This window comes from Rhea pennata, chromosome 7, assembly GCF_028389875.1.
Source record: "Rhea pennata isolate bPtePen1 chromosome 7, bPtePen1.pri, whole genome shotgun sequence".
NCBI classification, from domain to species: Eukaryota; Metazoa; Chordata; class Aves; order Rheiformes; family Rheidae; genus Rhea; species Rhea pennata.
In genome coordinates this window covers 23,408,917-23,432,846 of record NC_084669.1, presented here as the reverse complement: position 1 = coordinate 23,432,846, position 23,930 = coordinate 23,408,917, and the positions used below count along the sequence as shown (strand labels likewise).

Sequence of the window (23,930 nt, the reverse complement as noted above, 5' to 3'; positions counted from 1 at the left end):
TTGAAGATCTATATATTTGAAGATCTGAAGCACCTATGAAAAAGTACTTTCCATTATGCCTCAGCCTGGTGCCATCTCCCAAGCATCTCCTTGTGGTCTCTTTCAAGTGTGCAAACATACAAACACTGGGGAAGAGATTTTTTACAGAGGCATGAATCTCCCCACTCATACCATTTCTGTGTTCCAGGGAAACGGACAAGTGTGACTGCATTACAGGACTCAGCTAGAACACCACAGACTTATTTGTCTTACTGGTATACACCTGCTTTCTCTGCTAAGAGATTAAGGACTAAGGTGAAACCAAAGACTCAAAAAAAAAAAAAAAAAAAAAAAAAAAAAAAAAAAAAAAAAAGACATAGTTGTCAAATCCTACATTAAAGTTTTCCCAGTGTCCAATGACAAAATAAAAAATGTGTCAGGCACAGGCCAGAAACTACAGCCCTCAGCTGCTGCATGGCAAAAGGGATCATATGCTGAAGATCCTACAGCTCAGACATCTTCATTTTAGTTTGGTCACTTTCTTGATCCAGGGTACATATTTGCTGACCTTTGTGTACACACCAGGGGAATCCTTCCGGCCACAGCCGTAACCCCAGGAAGTGATCCCCAAAATGATCCAGCGCCCACTTGATCTCTGGCACGTGAGCGGCCCACCACTGTCACCTTGGCAGCTGTCTACTCGTTTATCTTCAGAGAGGTTCCCAGCACAAATCATGCGGTTAGTGAACTTTCGTCCGTAACGGACCTCACAATCTTCCCGTGGTAGAAGAGGCACCACTCCCTGCAGTAACGTTCTTGAATAGGACTTCCCTGGAACAAAACAGAACAGGTAGACCAATTCATATACGGACAGCAGCAGGCAACCCAAAGCAAGTGCTCTGCACAAAAACCAAATATTATACATTTCTAGTCAAAGCTGTGCCACAGACTAGGCCTAGTTCAGCATCTCTAAACCACTAGAACTTCAGATAATAATATTGCAAAGCTAGAACACAAAAAAGAGCTGTAAGACCAAAGAAATGGGGAAGAGGTTGGTGAAAGAGGGTTAGATCAAAGGATGACTCTTATCCCTGGTTCGGCCAGTAAGTAACTTGAACCTTGTTCAATTTATTCTACCTCTCCATTTCCTCATCTGTAAGACAAGGGCAGTGTTTTCTCAGGGGAATAAATACATTAATATTCGTGACATGCTCAGTCCTCAGAGAGGTTTCAGAAGATGTTTCAGAAACATCCAAATATTTTTCAAAAGGAGTTCACTTCATCTTTGGCCAGATCGCATCTATTTGCTTGAATCTCTTTTGAACCCCAGACTTGCTCCGAACATAACCTTTGAGTGTTAGATTGCAGTCTTTCTGTGCCTAAGATTTACAGCAAGTCCACAAGCTAGTGTGTAACTTTAGCTCTCATCTGGAAAGCTGGGTTTGGTGTGTGGGAGGGATTCTGGCCATTAATTCCCAGTACAGCTTAAGGGAGTTACATGGCTAAATTGCTCCTCGATCTTCCCCAGACAACCAAGATGACATGTGCACCTGGCACAACTGGCTCCAAAGACAAATGTATATCTTCAGTTAAGCAGTTGGTTAACAGCCAGGGAGACAGCTGGGAAGGATGGGTAAGTCCAAAATCAACAGACAAACTCCTGGGCTATTTGCCTTTTGGCAGCAAGTCTTTCTAGACATATGGATTTGGTCTAGTCACAGCAGCCTCAGAAAGGCCTCCCTGCCCAAATCTCTGCACTGCATCTGTGAACCCCAGATGAGGGAAGGACTGGACAGCTGGTTATAAAGCTTTGTTTAGAATTTAAAGGTGTCTTCAGACCTTGCTAATGCCTGTGTGTCAGGGCAGCATTTTAGTCCCTTGTCCCTTTGACCCAGGAAGCACTGTAGCAATTGGTTGCAAGGCAGCAGGTATATAAGTCATATAAGTCTTGAACCTAGTGCAAGAAGTGTCAGAGCCGAACTGGAAAAGCTTTGCCCCCAGTCCCAGGATCAAAATCCAGGAAGATTTAACACAGTGACCTGGCAGATCAGAAAGACCAGCAACAGGAAGAAAACCTGGCTAAAGCTGCTCCCCAGGCACATGCCTTTTATGAGCAAGTAGTCAGAGAGATTCCCCCATCACTAAGCCCTCATTCAATTACTAGAGTAGCATAAAGAGAGCAGGAGGTCATGGAAACATGGAGGTCTCCCTGAACAGTATATGGGCTTTGAACGCATGCTCCACACTAGGATGCTGTCTAAGGGGTCTGCTGTGGGCAAACGTGTGGAAGGGAGGAGAGAGAGGAACATGACCAGATGGCAGCATTCCTCTCTCCCACAGCTTCAGAAGGATGCTATGGTAACCACAACTTCAACCCACAGACAGGCCCAGAAGAGTCTCAAAATCAGAAGAAAATAGAGGCACAAAATCATCTTTCTTCCCTGCTCCTTCAGTCCACGCACAGAGAATAGAAACACTAAGAACATGGCCTTGAGTTGTGCAGATGTAAATTAATGGCCTGTGTAGACTCATGAGTCCAAATTTTAGCACTTTTTTTGCTCCTCAAAGCGCTATCTCTTACCTGTGTCTCCCCAGCCAGAAATGATGCAGGCTTGCCTGTTGATGTCAGGCTTCTCTTTCCTGTCAGGAAGGCAGACAGGCAAAACGTGGCGATTGAAGGAGAGGCAGTGACCCTCTCTGCCCCGCATTCGGACCAAGGCAATGTCATTGTCATTGCTGCTGGCCCAGTAGTTCCTGTGGAGGACAATCCTCTCCACAGGCAGCTCCCTCTCAAACTCATCCTTCACACCTGTGTGGTAATCGCCTACCCGCAGCAGATAGCGTCGCACATCAACACCAAACCTGGAGAAAGAGATACCCAAGAGGTTGGTACTCTTGCTGAGACAGAAACACAAGCCTCAACTGCTAGGAGACTGAACTACTTCCTCACAAACCTACAGAACTGGCAGCTACAGGACTTTGGTCCTGCAGATGGAATAATGCCAGCTCTTGCTGGCATTATGGGTGCCACATATCACTATCTGCTAATACAGGCTTTTTTCCATAAAAATGATTACAACAGTTGCAACAGACTTTTGACCTTACCCGCTCACTGTTTCTCAAATCACTGGAATAGCCAAATGCTGATTCCCTTTAAGCTGTAAATCCTCAAAGTAGGTGTAAGCAGTGAGGAGTAAAGCCAGCCTATATTTAATCATCCCTATAAGTGCACCCAGATCACAACCTGAAGGTCCTTGCTTAGAAACTTCGCTCCTGTGGTTCCACCAGGATGGAAGGATAACCTCAAATGAGGTTATCCTCTCAGTCTTTTACTATTCCTTGGTGCTCCTCACTCACAAACACACCTTTTGAAGCAGTGGGCTGCAGTTACTACCCAGCAGCTGCTTATCAATGTTGCTCCACACAGCAGACGAGTATCTCTGTGAAAACCCTTCAACCGTAGTGACGCCTGCCATGGCCAGCCACCTCTGAAGGAGAAACAGAAGGACAATATGCAACACATAACACAGGAACTGTTTTCCTCTTTTCTGATCCACTCTGTCCCATCTCTCCTCAGCTGGCTTGCATCCTCCTATAGATGGGCCCACTGGCTCAAATTCAGTTCAAGAATCACCACTGGAAATATGTCAATGAAGTCAGCATTTGCTAGACAACTTCCAGCATCTGTAGGAAAGCTTGGACCAGGCTCTGCCTTCCCCAGTAATGACAGGGTAGTAGTACCTGAGAGACTTGTTTCCACCTATAATCCTTTTCTTGCGATGATGAAGCAAGCGCATCCCACACATGCCAAACTCTGGACCTGCACAGCAAAGTTAGAGCAGTTGAGCAGACATCTTCAGCTTAAAGATGAAAAACTGCTATTGTAGAACCAAGATATCACTCCCCTTCCCTGAGGGCATTAATTCTCATGGCAATTGATCGCATTCTGTTGTGTGTACAGAATTCATAGCACATTTATTCCTATGGGTTTCCTCACTTTGAGTGGAGGTGCTTACCTCCAGCATCTGTAATCCTATGCCAGAAATGGTACCTCTACAACTATTTTCTCAGTACTCTAGAAACAAAAATTTGCTCACAGTTACGCTTTAAGGGTGCAGTGATTTGGCTGCTGGGAAGTTCTGCAGCCTCAGAGGCCTGAAATGGGTGGAGCTCTTCAAACTCTAGTTTGGAGCACTCTGTGCTCCTAATAAAAGACAAGGAAAACAAGGAAAGTGTAAGTAGGAGGTGCAGGACAGGACATGCTTTCTTTGTAGCTTCATCAAAAAAGGAAGAACTACAGGAAAAAGTGTGAAAGTGTGCACTGCAGATATCTTGCAACTAGAGTCCTAGATTTCTGCATACAGGAAACGGGCATGTCACCTGCTTTCCTGATATCCTGGACCTTCTCTTCCACGTAGTCACAAATCACACCAGCATCTTCATTGTGCCAGCAGTTGTGAATCCCAGTGTCAGGCCTGACACATTCCCCCAGAGTGCGCTCCATGCCGCTGCATTCTACATTGTCCAGATGGATGGGCCCATGGCCTTCACCAAAATAAGCCATTCCCCTGGCTTTTGCTGTACCACTGCAATGACAGAGAAGATGGCTAATCTGCAATGAACAGGAAGCAGATGAACCTGACACACCAGTGCATTTTAAGAGAAATATTTATGTATCACTCCACATATACAGTACTCCAGTACTTGCTGGAGTGTGAGAACAGGACCCTACTTCCTCAAATATACACAAATACATGCAAATTAAGAAGTAGAGTCCCCAGAAAGCAGTCTGGAAAGAGCTGATTCCACCTGAGAGTTTTTCCTATCTGTGAGATGCATCTACCAGATCTCTTACCTGAACCCCAGTTGCCTGCAAACCACTGTAGCATCCCTGTCTGTCCAGCCATCATCGCAGACACTGCCCCACTGCCCATTCAGGAATACCTCAATCCGTCCCTCCTTGGCACTTTCTCCATCCACTAGCCGCACAGGAGGCCCTGCAGGGGAAAACACAAAGGCCACTGCAAGCAAAAATATCAGAGCACATGAGGCATCTAGAACTTGGGTTCTATGGAGAAAGATGAATCCCAGAGATCAGTAAGCTATTTTTTTTTAATATAAAGACTGTGCCTCTCATTTCCCCTCCCTGCTCAATCATGAGACAACATGGGTATTAATTTATTTAACACAGACTGGAAACCATTAGTAGATCATATTCTGGAAGCTGAGTAAAGAAGAGAAGAAGAACAGAAGGAAGGTATTAACTGTTGATCCAAGATAGACAAGCTTGAATATATCTAGAAAGGGTCTGGCTATATGTCCTTGCGGAACAACAATTCTGTGGCCCTGATCCAGAATATCCAGGGTTAATGGGAGGTTCATGGCTGGAAGACTCCCAGAACCTTTTCTCCAAAAGCAATTCCCCTCACAAGGCAGCACAAGGAGAACTCCCACACCTACCAGGGTCTCAAGAGGAACAGACTAACAACTAACACTTTTCCACTGTCCCAGGAAAGAGGCAAGGCAAGTTACCCAAGTTGCTATCAGTGACCGTGTTGCTCTCAGGCGAACAGTGGACTCCCACATCCTCAGCGTGTGAGCAGTCATGCTGCCCCCAGTTGCTATGGAGACAGTCCAGAAGGGAGAGCTCTGTCCCTGTGCAAGCCACATCATCCAGTAAGATAAAGCCTTGGCCAGCTGCATAATCCCCTTCAGAGGCCAGGCGAGCAGGACCACTAGAGGAAAGAAACAGAAACATCCATGAAGACTCACCAACCCCACAGAGGGACCTAAGCTCAGATGCAAAAGGAGACACTCCCCCCCCCGGGTCAGAGACCAAATACAATAGTGGTGGCCTCCCTACCTAAGCCACTCTGACCCACAGGATGGCAGCCAAAAGGCTGACACCTCTCTGATTTCAGCTTTCAGGGAGGCCTTCTCAAATCAGTCCATCTTCTTGTGTCCAGCCAAATGCACAGTCAGAGTAGTACAGAGGGCCAGCTATAACACAAGTACTGCTTTGCAGGCATGACACCAGATACAGCATTTGGGGGTCCAGGTGGCAGAGCAGAAGAGGCATCAGAAATACCAACATTTAAGTAACTTATTTCATGCTACCTGGGATTGAAACGCAGAAAGCTGCAAATTTTTAGACGCATGAGATTACAAACATTGTATGCAGTTTAACTCAAAAGGAGAAATTTATGAAGTATTTTTTCAGCCTGTAAGCCTGAAATTTTACAAGAATATTATAATCATACCAAAATGTCCACAGAAAGCTTTAAGGGCCCTGAGACTGCAATATCCTGATTTAAAAAAATCTTTCCTCAACTCATTCCTGAAGAAATATTTCCACAGTGGGCTGAAAGAACAGCATTATGAACATGCCTAATGTTACTTTTTTGCCCTAATGGCCTTCATTCAAATACTGAAGACCTAGTTTAGCTGACAAAGTAGATGCGGTGGCAGTGCTGAGCTGATACAAATGAAAATTTAAGGAATGTTAAGAGAACTTTCTAACTTAGGGATGTGGACACCTATTAACCTTTCCTGAATAAAGTTATATAATGGCAATAACCCATCTAACAAAGACAGCGTTGAAGTAGTAAGGCCGAGCCTACTGCAGTGAAGGGACACGGAATCTAACCCTTGAAATTAGGAAGCACAGACACTACAAAACACTCTTCAGTCCTACCTGAAGCCCAGCTGCCTGCAGACCACCTGGGCACTGAGATCTGTCCAGCCATCATCACATACTGTGCCCCAGTCTCCATTATAATAAACTTCTACCCTGCCTTCGCTGGGGCTGCGACCACCAGTCAGTCTGACAGTGCCCTCTGCAAGGGATGGGAGAAGGAAAGATCAGCAGTCAGCAGGGGAGAACAGAAATGGCCCCTGCCCCACTGCTGGAGACTCTGTATAGCCTATTAGTGGAACAGACTGAAGACACAGATATCTATGGATACTCAAAACCCCAAAACATTATTTGCTCACAAATATGCCCATCTATTATGGAAGGATCCACCTCAGCCTTTCCATGACACTTGTGGAAGGCTATGGGAAGGCCACCCAGCCTGGCTGTGATTCGTTCCCACCTGATGCTTGCTCTCTGCCTCCAGAGTGCAGAAGCTGCACTCAGAAGGACTGCAGGATCCTGAAGCTGAGCAGACTGTGTAATACAGGAATAAGAAAAGTTGCATGTGACTGCCATAGAGCTAAGGATCTATACCTGTAAAAGGGTCACAGGAGACCCCAGCATCTTCAATGTGGTCACAATTTTGTTGCCCCCAGTCACTCTTCTTGCATTGGTCAAGTGAGAGTTCATTGCCTGAGCACTCCACTTCATCCAGCAGGATTGGGCCAGATCCCTGCCCATAGTGAGCCCATGACAAGGCCTTTGGGTTTCCACTGCAAACAGCACAGATACATATGCTCAGTAAGAAAGGATACAGTCTTATTCCCTTGGATTTTGCCTTGCACAGGGACTTGTCTACACTAGGTGGACAAGTTGATCTTCCACAGTTGATCTGTATTTCTGACACAGCGGTGTTGCCAATTGTTGCCTAAAATGTCTCACTGGATAAAAGTAATGACCCCTTCTAACAGATAACAAAAACTCACCCGCAACATGAACAGTTCAAACCCTTGAAAAGTTCTGAGGACAATGACGTTTCAATCTTAGTGACATGCCAAACCCCAAAGGTTTGAGGGATCTCAAAATTGCAAGCATCTCAGTTCTGTACTGATTTGATTTTCAAGACTGTTGAGTATGCAACAGCTCCCATGCAAAATGCTAAATGGCACAGAGGAGAATGAGGTGTTCTCTCTTGCTTTGCTGACACAGGAAAATAAAGGCAGTCAGTGAAACTGAAGCTGTTTAAACAAATGCAGTTCACATATGGAAATCACCTTGGTGAACTATCACTGAGGCCAAGACAGAAACATTCACATGTATGCAAAAACACTAGATAAATATAAATCAACCTTGGATAGGGATACACCAACTCCCTTTTCAAGGCATAGACTTGAACTGAGAAGAACTAAGTACAAAATTCCTTCATGCAATGATCAGTCTTGAACTATCCAGGGTTTCTGTACACTTCCCCTAGAAGCAGCTGGTACTATACTAAAACAACGTGCTCTCATGTTCTTCATTCTGCTCACTTTTGTTACTGTACCATGACATACAAAAGGGAAATTACCTGAGTCCCAGCTGTCTACAAACCACTTCAGCATCCCGGTCATCCCACTGGTCATCACAGATGGTACCCCATTTTCCATCATGGTAAACCTCCACTCGTCCTTCGAAGCTCTCCTTTCCCCCAACCAAACGCAATGGTGCACCTACACCTGTGCTTCAAGAAAGGGAAAAAGAGCAAAACAGAGCAAGATAGAGACAAAGCATATCCAGCAGTTCGGCATGTAGATCTATTCACTAGCCAGAGGAGCTCCAAGGATGCTGTCATCCGATCTTAGCACGCCCTTTTCCTTCTCAGCCCTCACAGGAATATGCACAATTGCCCACTGCTGCAATCATGCCGCTACAGTCATGCTGCTGGCCACTGGTCCAAGTAAGGCTCTCTAACCGGGGACTACAGTGACGAGGACCTTACTGCTCTTGGGCAAAAGCCTGGTTTGATAAACACAAGATCAAGCCATAAATCGCTGCCATCTCGCAGTGGTTTTAGAAGTACGCCCACTTTGAGTTTTGAGATTAGGAAGGGATGGATGATTTTCCACTGGAAAGAAGGTATTCTTTTCTATAGCTGGTGCAAGTTGAACCTGCTCCAACAATTGATTCCTCACAGCTTCACAACCCCTGAGTTTTTACATCTTATCAGCAACACTGGATTTCAGGTAATTCAAACTCAAGAGACAGGGAGAGAACCTTCCCTGAAGATTTACCTTCTGGAGGGACACATGTTGCCATGGCACTTCTCTGGTTACAAGATCCTGACACAGCTTCCTGGTAACCACACTGCAGCAGAGCTTTTTCATCCCCATGGCAGTTTGCTGACTGCAGGTGCAGAGGAATATGCCACAATCCAGGATGACTCCTCTTCCCAGCTGTGCCGATCTCACTGGTACAGATAATGCAACAGAAGGATGAAATGCAGCAGTACTGCCTGACTTGCACTTGTTGAACTCTCTCAGTTCTTGTGACTCTCCAGCTCAGCTGTGACATTTCACAACCAGTGAGCCCAGCTGACTGGGGGTGTGTAATGGGGTGGCCAATCACAATCTAACGGGAAAGCACAAGCAAGCACAAAGCTATTCCCTCTTCCTGACACATTTTCTCTTGCTACTTACTGCACAGGAGCTGATCTGGTTAAAAAAATGGCACCCTAATTTGAGACTCTGATGTATGATTTCATCAGATTTTAACATGTCAGCATATCTAACCTACATGAATTAGCTTCTTCTTTCTCTGTGGACCTTTATTCCTTGCTATTTTGAGGTCTGAAAGTCCAGATCTGTGATTCTCAAAGAGGGTTCACACCTTCAAGATTTTTAATAGACCACTGGTAACAGAATAGAAATAATAGAAAAAGGGGATATGATCTTACAACTCATTCATCACAGCCTTAAATGACAAACTTCAGAAAACAGCATTTGAAACAGTTCTCAGCAAATGCTGATTGGGGTCAGGTACAGCCATGGAAAGAAAACACTAATATCTGATCTTGCTAAGTAGGAAATCAATCCACAAAACAAAATCCTCCTTCACCAGCCAATAAATTACGCCAGAGGGACAGTAACTGGCGAGGCTGTTCTTCCAAAGGCCATGTGAGCAGGAATGTGCTGCAACCAGACTGAGGTTCCCACCTGAGACCTAGCTGCCTGCAGACAACACTGGCATCCCAGTCAGTCCAGTGGTCAGCACAGATGGTGCCCCAGAGTCCACTGAAGTACAGCTCCACTCTACCGCCTTCAGCCAGCCGCACAGCACCTTCCAAAAGAAAAAAGAAGCTGCTATTTTCTGATGGAGACTGGTGGAGGTCTCAGACAAGCAAGTGTTGGACTTGCATGGAGCTGAACTAGATCTGGCTTCTATCATCTCTATTTTGTTCATGCTATCACTGAAATGATTTGAATGAAGCAGCAGTGGACCTGATCCCTTCCCAATTCCAACCACTGGCTGCTTAGGAAAATGGCTGGTGCGATGCCCTTTTCAAAGTCACAGTCACATCAGCAAGAAATCTGGTCTCTGCTGTCAGCTGCAGGATTCCATTTCCCCTTCTGTGAAAGGAGAAGGGATTTACATGGCACTTTGAAAAGGTATATGGAAAAGGCAGGCTCTCAAACTTCTACTGACACTCCACTGCTTTATTTTCTACCAGCTACCTCATCCCTGAGAGTCACTGTCACTGCAACGAAATGTTCAGTAACAACAGGTAAATCCTCCTTAATGACATTAAGGAACACAGGCGTCAGTGTAAATGCCCTTTTCATTACACTTCCCTGCACATCTCCCCACTCAGTTATGTACTGGAAGAAGCATACACCTTGCTTATGCTGGCAATACCTCATAGTAGGCATACAGCCACTTTCAACTGTCATATCCTTCACTTCAGTGGAGCCATCTTTGAAAGTGCTTCCACTAGCAAGAGAGGAAATTTTGTGGTTTCATTTATTAACTGGTGCTTTATATGTTCTCCAAAATGTAGGAAAAGAAAGGAAGGTCAGAAAACATGAGGACAAATGGGACATTTCTAAGAGCATTGCACCAGGGCCAAGTATATTAAGGGAGAGCTCAGCACTTCCGTATACACTGAAAAGAGCAGCAGTCCCTGTGCTGGCACTGCAAGGAGTTCTTAAATAAGCTTGGAACCCACCTTGCTGAGCTCTTTTACAAACCTAGGCACAAAAGGTTTTTCCTTATTAAAAATGAACTGTTACAGTTGCATTAGAAGAGCTCTCCTACAGACCTTAAGGAGTAGGAGTGGGTTGTTTTCAGCATAACTTTTTTCAAGTCGCATAAGTTAGCAATAAAAAAGAAGCTTCCATGTATGAAAATGAAAACATCTATGCAAGGCATTATGGCTACAGCAGCTTAAATCCACCCCCTACTATATACAGACGTTCTTCTCCCACACAGACTAGACTTCAATTCTAAGTCCTTTTACAATTCAAGACAGTTGTTATACTGTGCCTCTTTCACTGAGTGTCCCACCTGCTGTCTGCCCCAGTCTGTGCAGCACATGGTTCTGACCTGACCTCCCTGAAATGGCACAATGCAAGCTCTGGCAGAGATGCTCAGTAGCCCTTACCCTGATTACAGTCGCAGTTAGCCCAGCCGATGGCCCCTGAAGCAAGTCGGTAGAAGCACCAGGGTGTAGATCCCCCATCTGGGTTCCTGCAGTAGTTGTGGTCTCCTAAGCCACGATCTGGGTATTGCTGAACATAATCAGGGAACTCTGCCCAGTTCAGGCACTCTGCCCCAGCCTCAGTGACTGCCAGTGAGCCATTGTAATACCCAAGAGGTCCGATGCCACACACACTGGATGCTAGGCACAGAAAAGAAGCTGTTAGCATGACCTAAGGCATCACACAGTGTGGCTCAGATGATGCAGGACATTACCAGTTGTTCTCCAGGAACATCCTCTGTGCATGCAGCCTTGATTGCTACTTGCTTGTTTGATTTTAATTATACTGCTCTTCAAAGCAGCAGCTAAAAGAATATTTACACGTACTATTGAAAAAACAAATTGGTCTGAGTAGTGAACTGCCCAGACTTCTGAAATGTGTGTTAACTCTGGAGCCAAACATGGACAATTTGAACTGGTTCCCGCTACTGGGCCAATACTTGAGCTTTGCACACACCTCTCAACTTCCTTCTCCACCTGCTCTTGTTCCTGAATAAGATGCCCATTAAAGCTCTTCAGAAGATTCATTTCCTGTCTAAATTGATTGAGAACAAGAAGATTTTAAAATTAGCTTCAATTTCATTCTGTAAAGCAGGAAGGTGGGAAATTATATAGTATTTCATCGTATGCATGCTCCTTATATACATTAGCTGGCTTGTTTGAACTTGGCCACCGTATGGGAAGAGAAAGGGAATCCATTTTTGCAGGAGTGCAGGTGCCAATGTTCCAGGTCAGTGCTTATACAAAATACTTCATGCAAAAAAAAAAAAAAAAAAAAAAAAAAAAAAAAAAAAAAAAAAAAAAAACAAACATTAATTCAACATAGTCTTTAGCAAAAGGAGGAAAATCTCCTTTCATGATCTTGAAATAAGAAAGAGGGAAACCAGAACCAGATTCTGAGTTAAAGTAGGCTCTCTGGAGTGCATGGAAATGGGAAAAGACAACTCAGAAACAGATAATGAAATAATAGCACTATTCATTGAATAAACGAATAGAAGCCAACACCCTCAGAAAACCCGTCTGCAGGAAAGATATGTAGGGCAAACATCAGGTGTGTGAAGCATCTTACCATTTGCCTCGTATCCACAGGGAAACTGTCAAGACTTAATAGGATGACACCTAAAGAATAACTACAAGGTTTTTAAAGAAATAAAAAAAAGGGGGGGGAAGGTAGGTGTTTGGAAGCCACACTGTGTCTCTGGATTAGCTGGAATCCCAAGAAGAAAGGGCCGATGAGAATTCACTGTTTTAGAGGAGAAAAAAGGTGAGTGTGTGAAAAAGATTGAGGCAAAGAAAGAGATGAAAGTAGAAGAATATGTGGGAGGGGTAGAGAATTGCAGGAGTATAAGACATAAAAGAAAGGAGTTTGACCATTTAGGGGAAGGAGATTGAGGTGCACAAGAGAAAAGATGATCGAAAGATGATGGAAAGAAAGGAAGAGAGCAAAACAGTGGTTCATTGTGCCTGTGGTCTTGAGTCACCACTGCAGGAAAGAATCTGCCTGATGACTGAATTAGTAACTTCTTGTTCTTACCTGTACTTTGCAAATGGTTTTGGCTGGGCTGGGATCCCAAGAGAGCCTGAGAAAAGAAATAGAGCAAAAGCAGAGAGATGATTATCCGATAAAATAAACATGGGCATGTCCTGAAAGCAGTTTGGCCTTTTGCTGCTTTAGGCAAACACACCCTAGTAACCAGCTTCTTTCCCTGCTCTCCCCATTGCTCTTCCACAAATCCAATCACAGCTCTGCCCAGAAAGAGCAGAATGAATAATTACTGGCCTGCAGAAATTTACTCTCAACCTAAGCACTATATTACAGGGCTCTGCTTGTCCTCTGCAGGGTTTCAGCCCTGATGCTCTGAGCAAATAGAATGGGAAGTCAGAGAGATGCATGTGGAAAGAAAAGCTAGAAGAAAATGATTGTTAGTAGAAGAAAAATAATGAATAGCTACTCATTCTCTCCCCCTATACAGGGCAAGCCATCTATGGTCACAGTAGCAAACAGAGCATCTTCCTGATGGGATGATGACCCTGAGGATCCCTGTCAAAACAGTAATAAACATCCATTTACAAAGTGGCAAGCATCTGTAAGAAGAAAAATCCAACAAAGCTTTTTGCTAATTTTGTTTTTAATACATTTCAGGGTCTGAAAGGTATGATATGATGTATCTTATGGTGACATTACCAAAAGTTAAATAGCAAAGAATAAAGACTATGAAACAAAGCCCTAAGAATTCCAGCATCCTGTCCAGCCCCAAAACTGCGTTTTCTCTTGTAGACATGGCTTTTAGTGGTTATAACCTGGCTGCTGGCAGAGATAAAAATCTCCACTTCAACACTGTTCTATGGTTTGCTGGCAGAAGCAAGATCTTCACAGACCCAGCAGAGTGAAAAGAAGAAACTTCACATGCTTCTGCTAGCTCTACATAGTCTAATTATTTTCTAAATACAGCCACCTTTATATGAATAAGAAGTTCTAATCCACAGAGTGGAGGTGTGCATATATAAAAAGTTAGCTATAGGAAACAGTTCTGTTTTTCTTCAAAAATGCAGTAATTTTGCTTCTCTCAGCTTTTTCTCTCCCTGGAAAAAGGAGAGAGGACAATTTAGAATTAACCTGTATTATTGATGTAGACTAAATCCATCTCTGGTGAAAGGAAGGATAGCTCCCATAAATACCAGAAAAGAATGACACCTACTCATGGCAGATATCATTTAAAAATCAAGATTATTCATAGACAGCGTCCAGCAGGTGTTGACAACAGTGGCCAAGCTTCAGGATCACCCTCCAGAAGCAGAATGTGACATTGCATATTAAAGTGCAATTCCTGGTATGGTTTAGAAACAGCAGCTCAGATCTCAGACACATAAGGAGATGCACAGGCAAAACAGCAAGTAACTGACAAATTCCCTTCAGCCAAAACCCCGTCTTTCTGCATGTATCATGCTGTCCTTAGCCCAAATAACGGTCTGTGAACCAGCAACTCTGAAGGACTCTTCGGAGGATCCCAAAGCTCTTTGCAAAGAGAGGAGGGTGAGCTGAGCTAAACTTAGGTGATTGCCCAAGATCACACAAGACAGGCGACAGAGTCATAATCCAGGTCCCCTTACTCCTAACTTACAGCACGCATTTGCATGCACATGCAAGCCCGCATGCGATACAGGGATGGGTCAGACTAATAAATAACATACAGTATATAAAATTGAACTCACACATCTTGGAGACTGGCCATAAATGAAAGGGCTGCAGTCCAAGCAATATGCTTTCTCGCTAACTAATCATTAGTGGCTGTGAGTTTCTACAGCAGCTTCCAATGTCCCCCAGCACTCACCATCACCACCACCCAAATTTTACTGCAAACAGCCTGTGCTGCACTTGCTGCCCCATGTCCATGGGGCCATAAATCATCTGTCCGCAACAGCAATAGGGATAAATCAGTCAATCAGCAAAGCACAGAAACAAAGGATTCCTCCTGCCAGGGTCACTGCAGTGCTTGAGAAACACAGGAAACCTGAGCCAAAGCATCTGCAAGCGTTTGTGCATCCTGCTTTGCTTTTTCATTTCTTTTTCTGAAACTCATATGCAAAATGAAATAAATCCCCCTCCATACCTCCAACCCTTCCCAGAGAACACAGCTGCCTGAACACTTCAGAAAACATACTCAGTAAGAACAAGATCCACTTACAGTGAGCTTATTAAAAATGCCATGTAACTTCTTACCAGCAGATAGGAGAAAAATAATTCTTACCTCCACACATCTGAGACAGGACAATAGACTCAGGAACGCTACCAAGAGCCTGAACACTTTGGGGATCTCCATCCTTCCTGTGCAAAGTGGGAAGAAGCTTCTTCAAGCTTCACATTCTTGTTCTGCTGCCGGGCTCAGTTGCTGTTTCCTCCTCTCGCTCTCCAGCTCCACTTCCCTGGAGCAGGGCACTAGCAGCTTTGCATGGGAGGGAACAGGATGCTTCTCTCATTTCTATGCGGGAAAAGGGATGGAATGGAAGAGATCAGAGTTGCCAGCAGCATCTTGTAATTTCACTTTCCCCTACCTCTTCTCCACCTCTTCTCCTCAATTCTCTAAGAAGGGGAGAAAGAAGGGAGAGAAGAAAGAAAGAATATGCCACAACATTTTTCTATCACCTTTAAAAACAAGAGGCAAGCGCAGATGGGTAGGGCACGGCCCTCAGCCTCCTCCTGCACCTCAGCTGCCCCTCCCTTTTCCTCACTGTCCCAGCCTCTCTTTTTGCTCTAGGTACGTGTTTCTTCCCAGTGCCAGCCTCCGCCTCTCCTCTCCTGCCTATCCTGCAGCCTTGCCAGTCGATCTCTCCTCTGAAATTCCTTCTTTCTATAGCTGACTCTTCTCCTTTCCTCTCCTCCCTCAAACACAAAAGCTATAGCTGCAGTGGGGATCTGAGGCTCCCTACTGCAAAAGCTCCAGCAACAGAACTGCAAAGGGAAATGGCTTATGCACACACATTTGCCAAAGATTAGACTTGTTGGAAGGAATCTGGACTTTATCCCCCCACTGCTGCCTCCTTGATTAGCTGCTTGCAGTTCCCTGAGGTCAAACCCTTCTCAGATTTGAACCCAGGTAAATGGGGCCCAGAAAACTTCGTATTACGTAGCTTTCAGATTTTCCCAGGAGACAACACAGGTGGCACAGCCCACTTGGGATGCACTCCCCCCCTTCAGCCCTGCACCTTGCCATCACTAATTACCTCCAGAGATCTTTTCCACTAATTACCTCCTTGTCCTTAGGCTGACACTGCAAAGTTGTTTTCACTTGATTCACTAGGATACTTTCCAGAAGGTTGATCGTTACTGTATTGCTACAAATAATCCTATGGTTTCTTCAGTGTTCTCAGCTTACTGCTCCTTCATACAAATTAGGGCTGGAGGCTACAACAAGTTTTAAACATTATTAAATCTGAGGAGGAGACTGGTCAATTTGATTCTATTCAATCTTTTGATTCTTTACATATTCCCTGCACTACTCCTCAGTTCAGTCCAACAGGCGTTTCCTATATTTATACTCTGATTACTCAAGGATTAACTCTTCTTGGTGTTTTGCACCACAAAACAGAAAGGTCACCTTAAAAAGAGCTGGCCAAGACTGCTAAGAAGCATTTCCTGTGTCCTTCAGCATAAAAACTAGAAACACGCTGATAAAAATTCCTTAGCTTGATGAAATCTTTTCATTTATTGCCCATTATTCACATCACATGACAATTCTGTGTTGCCTCATTCTTTATCACTCATCAATGCAAAACAATTCCAGTACCTGCTGGATCCTTTACAAGAGTCACTGAGTGGTAGGAGGGAGCAGTTCTTGAGTGGATTTGTATCACACCACATTCTGGACACAGTGGATTTGGCCAAGAATTACACTCAGTTAATTGGTAGCAAATCTCCTATATGCTCACAGCAAGGGAGGCAGATGATCAAGGCAATAGAAAGCAGAAAAAGCATGGATGCTATGGCATTCTGTAACTCTCAGGCAGCACTGACAAAACAGAACAGAATAGAAAAAGGGGAATATGCTGGAATTTTAGAACCACTTACTCTAATGAAAATAGGAAGGGGAGTACTGGAAACAGTAACAGAGAATCCACTAGCATTTGGAGAACTCTTTAATCTTTAGTCAATGTTAGAAAGGTTGTTGACACTCTTTCAAAACTCCCATGAAGATGCTCACATACAAGTGAACTCTCTGTTCTAACCGCAGCATCATACCTTTAGATTAGATGGGAAAAGGAACTGCTGTATCCAAGCTTCTTCTGATACAAAAGGGTGTATAACCTCTACCAAAAGCCTGCACTAGATGTCTTCTGCACTAGTTTGTTAGTTGCTTCCCCCTTAAGTCAAGGCTTTCCTAGATATTTTGAAGTGTTTTGTTCTCAAAAGGGAACACAGAACAGTCCACCAGAAGCAAACAAAAGTTTAAGTTTGGTATCCAGCTTCCAGAGAAACAACAAACCATGCAAAGATATACTGGTCTTTGCAGCAGTCTCCTCTGCTGGGAGTATTTCCCAATTGCTAATACCTCGTTTTATTTTTCTGCTTAGCATATATAATGACATTTCCTTGAGGTAGGTGTATTTCAGATCCTCAAAACCTTCTAGTGGCCACATGGCCCTCTTCTTCCTTACTCATTTGCTCATACCGTACTACTACCACCCAAACAAGATCAAATATCTGCCCATACAGAAAGGCTCCAGTATTTAAGATAGCATAATTTTACAGCAAGTTATACTGGTATCAGTCCCTTTGTGGACCCTTTCTCAGCATACCTCCCAAAAGACCACAAACTAAACTAACTCTGTTTGGGTGAAAGACCGACCAAGAAGGAAATTATACCAATATAACTATGGCAATTTAAATACATCTTACCTTATCTCTAGACATATTACCTAGGCAGAACCTTCCTGTGGGGGTAGGTCTGAAATAGCTGCTATTACCTAAGTCCACTATTTAACACTTACACCTTCTCACCCTGATAGACACAGTTCTGCCTCTTTCAACGGTAATTTAACAGTCTTCGATTCCCTCCAGTCTTCCTGTCCTGTATATCCTGTAGCAAGACTGCTACTCATCAAAAACAGCTGAAGACCATGTCTTTTAATTAAAGAAGCAACATCTTCATTTGTCTGGGCTAAGAAGCAATAAAGTAAAATTGCTGCTTGCCACACTAGGAACCAGTACTGGTCAAAGTCAGTGACAAGACTGAGTGAAGAACTGAGTCTTAGTGCTTTTGCTAGTCTCAAAGATCCTTTTCAACAACAGAAAGCAGGGCAAATACGGTTAAAGATGGTTAGAAAATGACAGTAAGAGCACTGCCTTCACAAGAGGTTGTCCTTTGCTTTCTCAAGTGACCATTTTCTCGAGAAATGCTCATCTAAACATAGCACTATAAGCCATCCTCTTCTACATCTACTGAATGCTTGTTCATAGCTAGTAGAGACTATTAATCCTTATCAGCTTTGCTTGCTGGGTTACTAAGTACAACCTCACAGTAAATTTGTTTCTAATTGATACCCAAGTTTCACATTTGAAAAAGAAAAAAAAAAGTTGAAAAACACTATGAATTATTCTTAACCTCTAAGGACATCAGGTATGCAGATGTTAAAGAATATCTGCTCACCAAAGAAACTAATCAACAGCCCAGTTCCAGTACTGGAAAGCAAAGAGATTTAAAAATATTGGAAAAAAATCACAGCTTTATTTAACAAATCTAAACATCCAAACAAGAACTTAATGAAGTTCCTTCTGCCTCTGAAAGCCAATAAGATTAAAAAGAGATAGGCAGTGGAATTCAGCTGTCTGTTCTCACCTTTCTGAATGCTAATCGAAGTTACAAAGTGGATGAAAGCTAACATATCCCTTTATATCCACATATTTGCTGAGAACCTCTAAGAATTTCTTGCTCTGAAGCCAGGAGACTATGATCTGAAGTTCAGGAAAATGATGAAATACCATTGCTTTGTCTGTAAGAGATGTCCAGTGAAAACCTAAAAAAAGGTAGTTAAGAGCAATCATACCCAGGCTATAAGGAATGAGAGTAAGACCAAGAAATTCCAGATTTGCTTAAACCTGTAAATCCTGCTTAGGAGGGCAGAACAGCTAGTCAGCTTTTAATTCTTTCCCTACCATGCAATCACATACAGGTCTCCACAGCAATGTCCTAACCAGTGGGTTCAGCACCAAGAGAAGCAAAATCAAGTCTTCTTCTGTTCCCCAGCTACAGCTTCTGCAGTGATACAAGTACATAACTCAGAGACAGCAATGTCATTCATTGTATAAGTTGCTCACATTAACTATTAATGGAATGACCCCAACATGAAAGTGTCATGGAATGTATTTATACATCCAACCCAAGCTTAACAGCAAGATGCTGGGAAATTGCAGCAGCTCAAATTGCCAATGACAATCCGTAACTGGAGGCTTTTGGGCTACAATACGAGATGCTGACCAAATAAACTGCCAGGTACTTTTTACAGAAGCATTATAAAACTTGGGTGCATCTCTCTCCTCCTTTCTTCCTCTAAATAAATGTATTCCTTTAAGGTCTGGAAAAATATTAGGATAGTATTTTAAGGCTACAGCAAATATTTAAAAGCTCAGAAAAAAAGCAGCTGTATCTGTGAAACTCATTATGAAGCAATAAAATCCGAAATTAGCTGTCCAGATTAAAGGGAACTGAACAAATTTCAAAAGGAAAAGTACAATAAAAACATATTAAGTTCTCTTTTACAGTCTCTTATATAATGAGATAGTTCGTCAAAGACACTAGAATCTGGTAATCTAGCATAAAATATGTAAAATTATGCTTGATACTGTATGTTTTGTAAGAAAAAAGAAAAATACACCCTCAACAGAAGTGAATTTAGAAGTCATCAGTTCTTCGCTCCCACTTTAGCTTGTCTTCTTCAAAAAAAAACCCGATGAATTAGCAAATCTCTCTCCTCACAGAGCATCTTTTGAATCGACAGTGCAAAAGGTAACAGAACAGAAAATATTTTTCCCAAACTTAGGTGTAGTCACCATACTCTTCTTGACATCAAATCCTCTGAAAGACTCATTTATAGCGTAATAGCAACACAAGAATAAGCTACCCTGTGGGTTAAGTCACTAATGAACATTTGTAAGTAACAGTTAAAAGAAAATTGCCTCAGCAACTCAAAAGCATGAAGTTTTTTTTTTCTAATTAGATACAGGTCCTGAAACAACAGAGATCTGCCTGCAGTTCTGTGGTACTTTTTCAAAATAAAAAAACCCAACAAATCAAAACTAATAGTTAATCACATGATTTCAGTATCAGTCCATGCTTAGATCTTCTTTCCACTTTTTAATTTTTTGCCAAAACAGTAAAACTTTTTAATGCAGACTATAAGTCATCCAAGCCAAACAAGAGTCTTACATTACTTTATTATAGTACAGATAATATAATCAATCGGACATGGCACCATATCTGTCCCACCTACAAATCAGAGGAGCTAAATCACAAGCATCCACATTAAAGTCATATTCAAGTCCTCCCAGTGTACTGTATGCTAGCAAGGTAATCTGGCTGGTGATTTCTTCCTCATTCTCCAGTCCTCTTGTAAATGAGCAGGAATTCAAAAAATTTCAAGGGGAACCAAATTATATATACAGATGTGTGGGAGTGTGAGTCATTAGATTATTATCAATTTTAAGTTGGCTCAATGTCAAGGCATGAATACTTTCTGATAGCAGCTCATGAGTTAGGCTGGAAGCTTACACATTAAGTGAAGTCACTCCCTAATTGTTAGAAAAAAAAACATTTAGATGCATTCCTAGAAGATTTTATTTCACAGTGAGGACCTGACCCCACACTGTGGCTGGCTGAATAGCATATTGCAGAAATCTTAAGACTGCAAGACCCAAGAACATCATGAACTCACTCAGCTGCTGGGAAACAAAGACCTGTTGGTTGAGAGCCATACAGCAGTGCTGGCAGACACCACCTGACAGCAAACACTCACTGAACTCCGTTTTTCAATTCTTCTCCGAAAATGATCCCAGCTTTAGTTGCTTCTCCACAGTCCCTTAGTAAAGCACATTAAACATAACGTGTGATATTAGGAAACCTCCTCAGGAGCCTGTTCACTTTGCTTGAAGTCAAGTTTCCCCTGGGTTCCAGGATATCCTCCTTAGTTTTCTCCCTGCGTTCCTTCTGAAAAAGAAAAAAAAAACCTCAAAATGTTACCTTTGTTTTTGTTGTTGAGTTGACCCTCACACTCAAGGAGTAGTAATAACTGTACTGGGATGTTTATCTCAGAAAAAATGTCATTTCTTTAAGGAACATTTAAAATAGCACTTGCATGAACAACCCAAAGGCTTTCAAAAATTAATGACTGCGGCTTCCTTTAAATGGCGAAATTAATGAATGACTGTCATCTTGAAGGTGGTATCTCTCCACACTCTTAGTTAAAAATATAAGCTTATACTAACACCACAAAACACATTTTTCCTTTCGCTTTTTTTACTTGGTTTGTAATCTACTATATCAATTATTGGCATTTTTTCATGTATGCTGTCATGCAGCAGCAGGGAAAAACAATTTGATGAAATGACAATACTATTACTGAAAAGACTGGAAACAGGAAAACTGTTTAAGGGCATATCTTGTACATATACTTACCTTTATACTGCTTTTGAAACAGAACTTATTTCAAATTTATCATATTAGGTAAGAATACAATATTGTTTTAGTATTTATGCTCTGCCTGATTTCTAGAAACTATATCCAAATTTATTTCCATTTTTATTTGCATTAAGTCTTTATTACCTCTCACAGATTTGAATGGAGTAATTTCTAAATTACAAGATCAGACAAAGTAACTCCTGAGCTGGTCTGAGTATCCTTTAGCTAGCAACTTCTGATTTCCAAACAATCAGAAATTTCTTAACAAAACCTCTAGTTCTCAAAGTCAAAAACAGCCTAAAAGAATTCAAAACTTTCAGGGAATCAGGAATAGTTTTTAACTACCTCACACTGTCTGGAAATTTTGCTTATGATCAGGATTACTGAAACTACTGGTTATTTCTCTGCCACCCACTGTCTCTACCCTCACTTCCACAATCACAGAATTATTTACAGATTTGTGAGAGAATAGAATTTGGGAATCTGGACTTACCACTTTCCCTAACTATCTAGACAATGCAGACATTGGATCATAGAGTTGACTATTTCTTGATTTTATGAATTAGAGCAATTGTTGAAATTTACCAAAACTGTACTCAAACAACCTCAAAGTACTAGCTACAGAATTATAAAGATACCCCCAAATTAGAATCTAATCCACTTCTCACACCATACAAATTGTTGCCTACTTGCTGCCTCTATAGCTTCAAAACATGGACTCCCTTATTCAGACCTATAGTTTAATGTGGAGAGGAGCAGTATCTTCAACTGCTTCATTAGTGCTGAAACTTTAGAGATTAAAAAATGGAATAAATTAAAAGAAATGGCCTAGGTTAGGACTGACTGCAACTGAGCCCTGCTTCAAGAATCTGACAACACAAAGAAGAACTGGACAGGACTATTTTTTCCTCCTTGTTATAATGTACATGGCATCCCATCCCTTCCACACCTTTATTTTCATTAGGTTCTGATTAAAAAAAAAAAAAAAAAAGGAAGCATTGCATGTCTGAACTATACTATCCTGCATCTCCTGTGCAGCTCAAATCGCTTACAACGAAAATTAGGTTGCTTAGAGCATGTTATCACTGTTGTCACGCAGAGAAATGATTGACGGCTTCTTCCTTTCTTGCCACTAGCCCTTAAGAATGCAAAAGAGGCCTTAATTACTTCTGCCTTTGCCACGCAGTCATAGAATGTCCGGATCTCCTCGGCACAAGCTGAGTTGCTGAAGTCATTCTGTTTCCAGCAGGCCATCATTACTGACATCTCCGTAATGCACGTTGCCTCTGGAGGAAAAAAAAAAAAAACACAATGCAAATCTCAGTGCTCACGTCATCATGTTAATAACCTTATGCAGTGCATATATCTCCAGTGAGAAAACTAAGATGGGGTAGAGGTAAAGGAGAAAAAAAACCATGAAAGTAAAGAACTGTGCATTGCTTTCCTTAGGGATAAAGCTCCTAGTCCAAATACCAGTACCACTGCAGCTATCTAACATCTGATTGTTGCAAGTCAAATAGAGCATCTATCTTAATGATTCAAAGTACTTTAAACACATGAATCACAGGTAAGATATCAGAAGACACAAATTTAGATTTGGAATAGGGAAAAGTAATTTTTTCTAGTTCTGTGACACAGATTGGATCCCTTTCTCCTGTTACAGAATCACAGAATGGATTCTGTGTTGAGAGACCTCCGATCTCCCGCCCACCTTCCAAAAGGGATCCTTAAAAACTTCCACAGATGCTCTTTCCCCCTCCCTCCGTATTCCCCACGCGTTCAGCAAACACCTCCCTGTTGCTCCGTAACACTTCCCTAGGAGGCAGCCGCCGGCTGCCCGAGCCGCTCCGTGGAGCGCAGGCTGTTTCCAAGCACGAACGCCGCGGCGCCCCGACGACCCTTCGCAGGGAGGGCGGCGAGAGCGGCAGGGCAGCCGCGGGGAGGGCAGCCGCGGGGAGGGCAGCCGGTTAACGGCCCGCCGCGGCCGTTCCTCCCCTCTCCCGGGGGGGCGGGGCGTTTCAACGGCCTCCCGCACCGCCGGCGGCGGCCTGCCGCCGGCACTCACCTCCCGCCTGCTCCTTGCGGTTCGCAACCCTGTTGGCCAGCACCAGCGGCCGCGTGGGGCGGATAACCGGAGGCCGCTTCTTCTGCCGCCACTGCCCGGAGACCCACCGGGTCACCCAGGCCGGGTACGCGGGCGCCGCCATTCTCTTTGCGACAGGCCGCACGGCGAGCGGGCGGCCGCCGGCCCACGTGACCTGCCGCGGGGGCGGGGCTGCCGGCGGGGCGGGGGGGCTGGGAGGGGGGAGGAGCGCGGACACCGGGGGCCTAGAGCAGCCGGGACTGCCCGACCTCCTCCTCCTCCTCCTCCTCCTCCTCATCATCATCCAGAGACGGCTTTAGGCTCCAGCTATTG

The 23,930-nt window shown here is 43.3% G+C and overlaps 2 protein-coding genes across 2 annotated transcripts; both read right to left on the bottom strand.

The window, feature by feature from the left end:
* Positions 1-374: 374 nt before the first annotated feature.
* LOC134142688 (neurotrypsin-like) lies at positions 375-15,166 on the bottom strand. The gene is made up of 15 exons (XM_062580074.1): positions 15,095-15,166; positions 12,880-12,925; positions 11,250-11,486; positions 9,805-9,928; positions 8,884-9,059; positions 8,181-8,328; positions 7,208-7,386; positions 6,674-6,815; positions 5,512-5,714; positions 4,835-4,976; positions 4,360-4,565; positions 3,721-3,799; positions 3,345-3,467; positions 2,561-2,841; positions 375-810 (listed from the first exon to the last, which is right to left on the bottom strand). Exons 1-15 carry the CDS (start codon positions 15,164-15,166, stop codon positions 500-502), a joined length of 2,469 nt encoding a protein of 822 aa, XP_062436058.1. The 3' UTR covers positions 375-499.
* Positions 15,167-20,255: 5,089 nt separating this feature from the next.
* On the bottom strand, positions 20,256-23,756 carry CHCHD1 (coiled-coil-helix-coiled-coil-helix domain containing 1). Its single transcript, XM_062580201.1, has 3 exons — positions 23,580-23,756; positions 22,682-22,800; positions 20,256-21,043 (listed from the first exon to the last, which is right to left on the bottom strand). Exons 1-3 carry the CDS (start codon positions 23,719-23,721, stop codon positions 20,930-20,932), a joined length of 375 nt encoding a protein of 124 aa, XP_062436185.1. The 5' UTR covers positions 23,722-23,756; the 3' UTR covers positions 20,256-20,929.
* Positions 23,757-23,930: the final 174 nt, after the last annotated feature.

Bases quoted from the DNA above. Each gene is read 5' to 3' on its own strand.
- LOC134142688 (XM_062580074.1), bottom strand. From the start codon at position 15,166: ATGGAGATCCCCAAAGTGTTCAGGCTCTTGGTAGCGTTCCTGAGTCTA. The intron at 9,929-11,249 runs GTAAGGGCTACT...TTCTTTTGGAAG, and splicing joins TAACTGCGACTGTAATCAGG to GTGCTGTGCGGCTGGCTGAA. The intron at 9,060-9,804 runs GTGGGAACCTCA...TATCTGTACCAG, and splicing joins TGCAGGCAGCTAGGTCTCAG to TGAGATCGGCACAGCTGGGA.
- CHCHD1 (XM_062580201.1), bottom strand. From the start codon at position 23,721: ATGGCGGCGCCCGCGTACCCGGCCTGGGTGACCCGGTGGGTCTCCGGG. The intron at 22,801-23,579 runs GTGAGTGCCGGC...TTTTTCCTCCAG, and splicing joins CCGCAAGGAGCAGGCGGGAG to AGGCAACGTGCATTACGGAG. The intron at 21,044-22,681 runs GTAATTAAGGCC...TTTCTTTTTCAG, and splicing joins ACTGCGTGGCAAAGGCAGAA to AAGGAACGCAGGGAGAAAAC.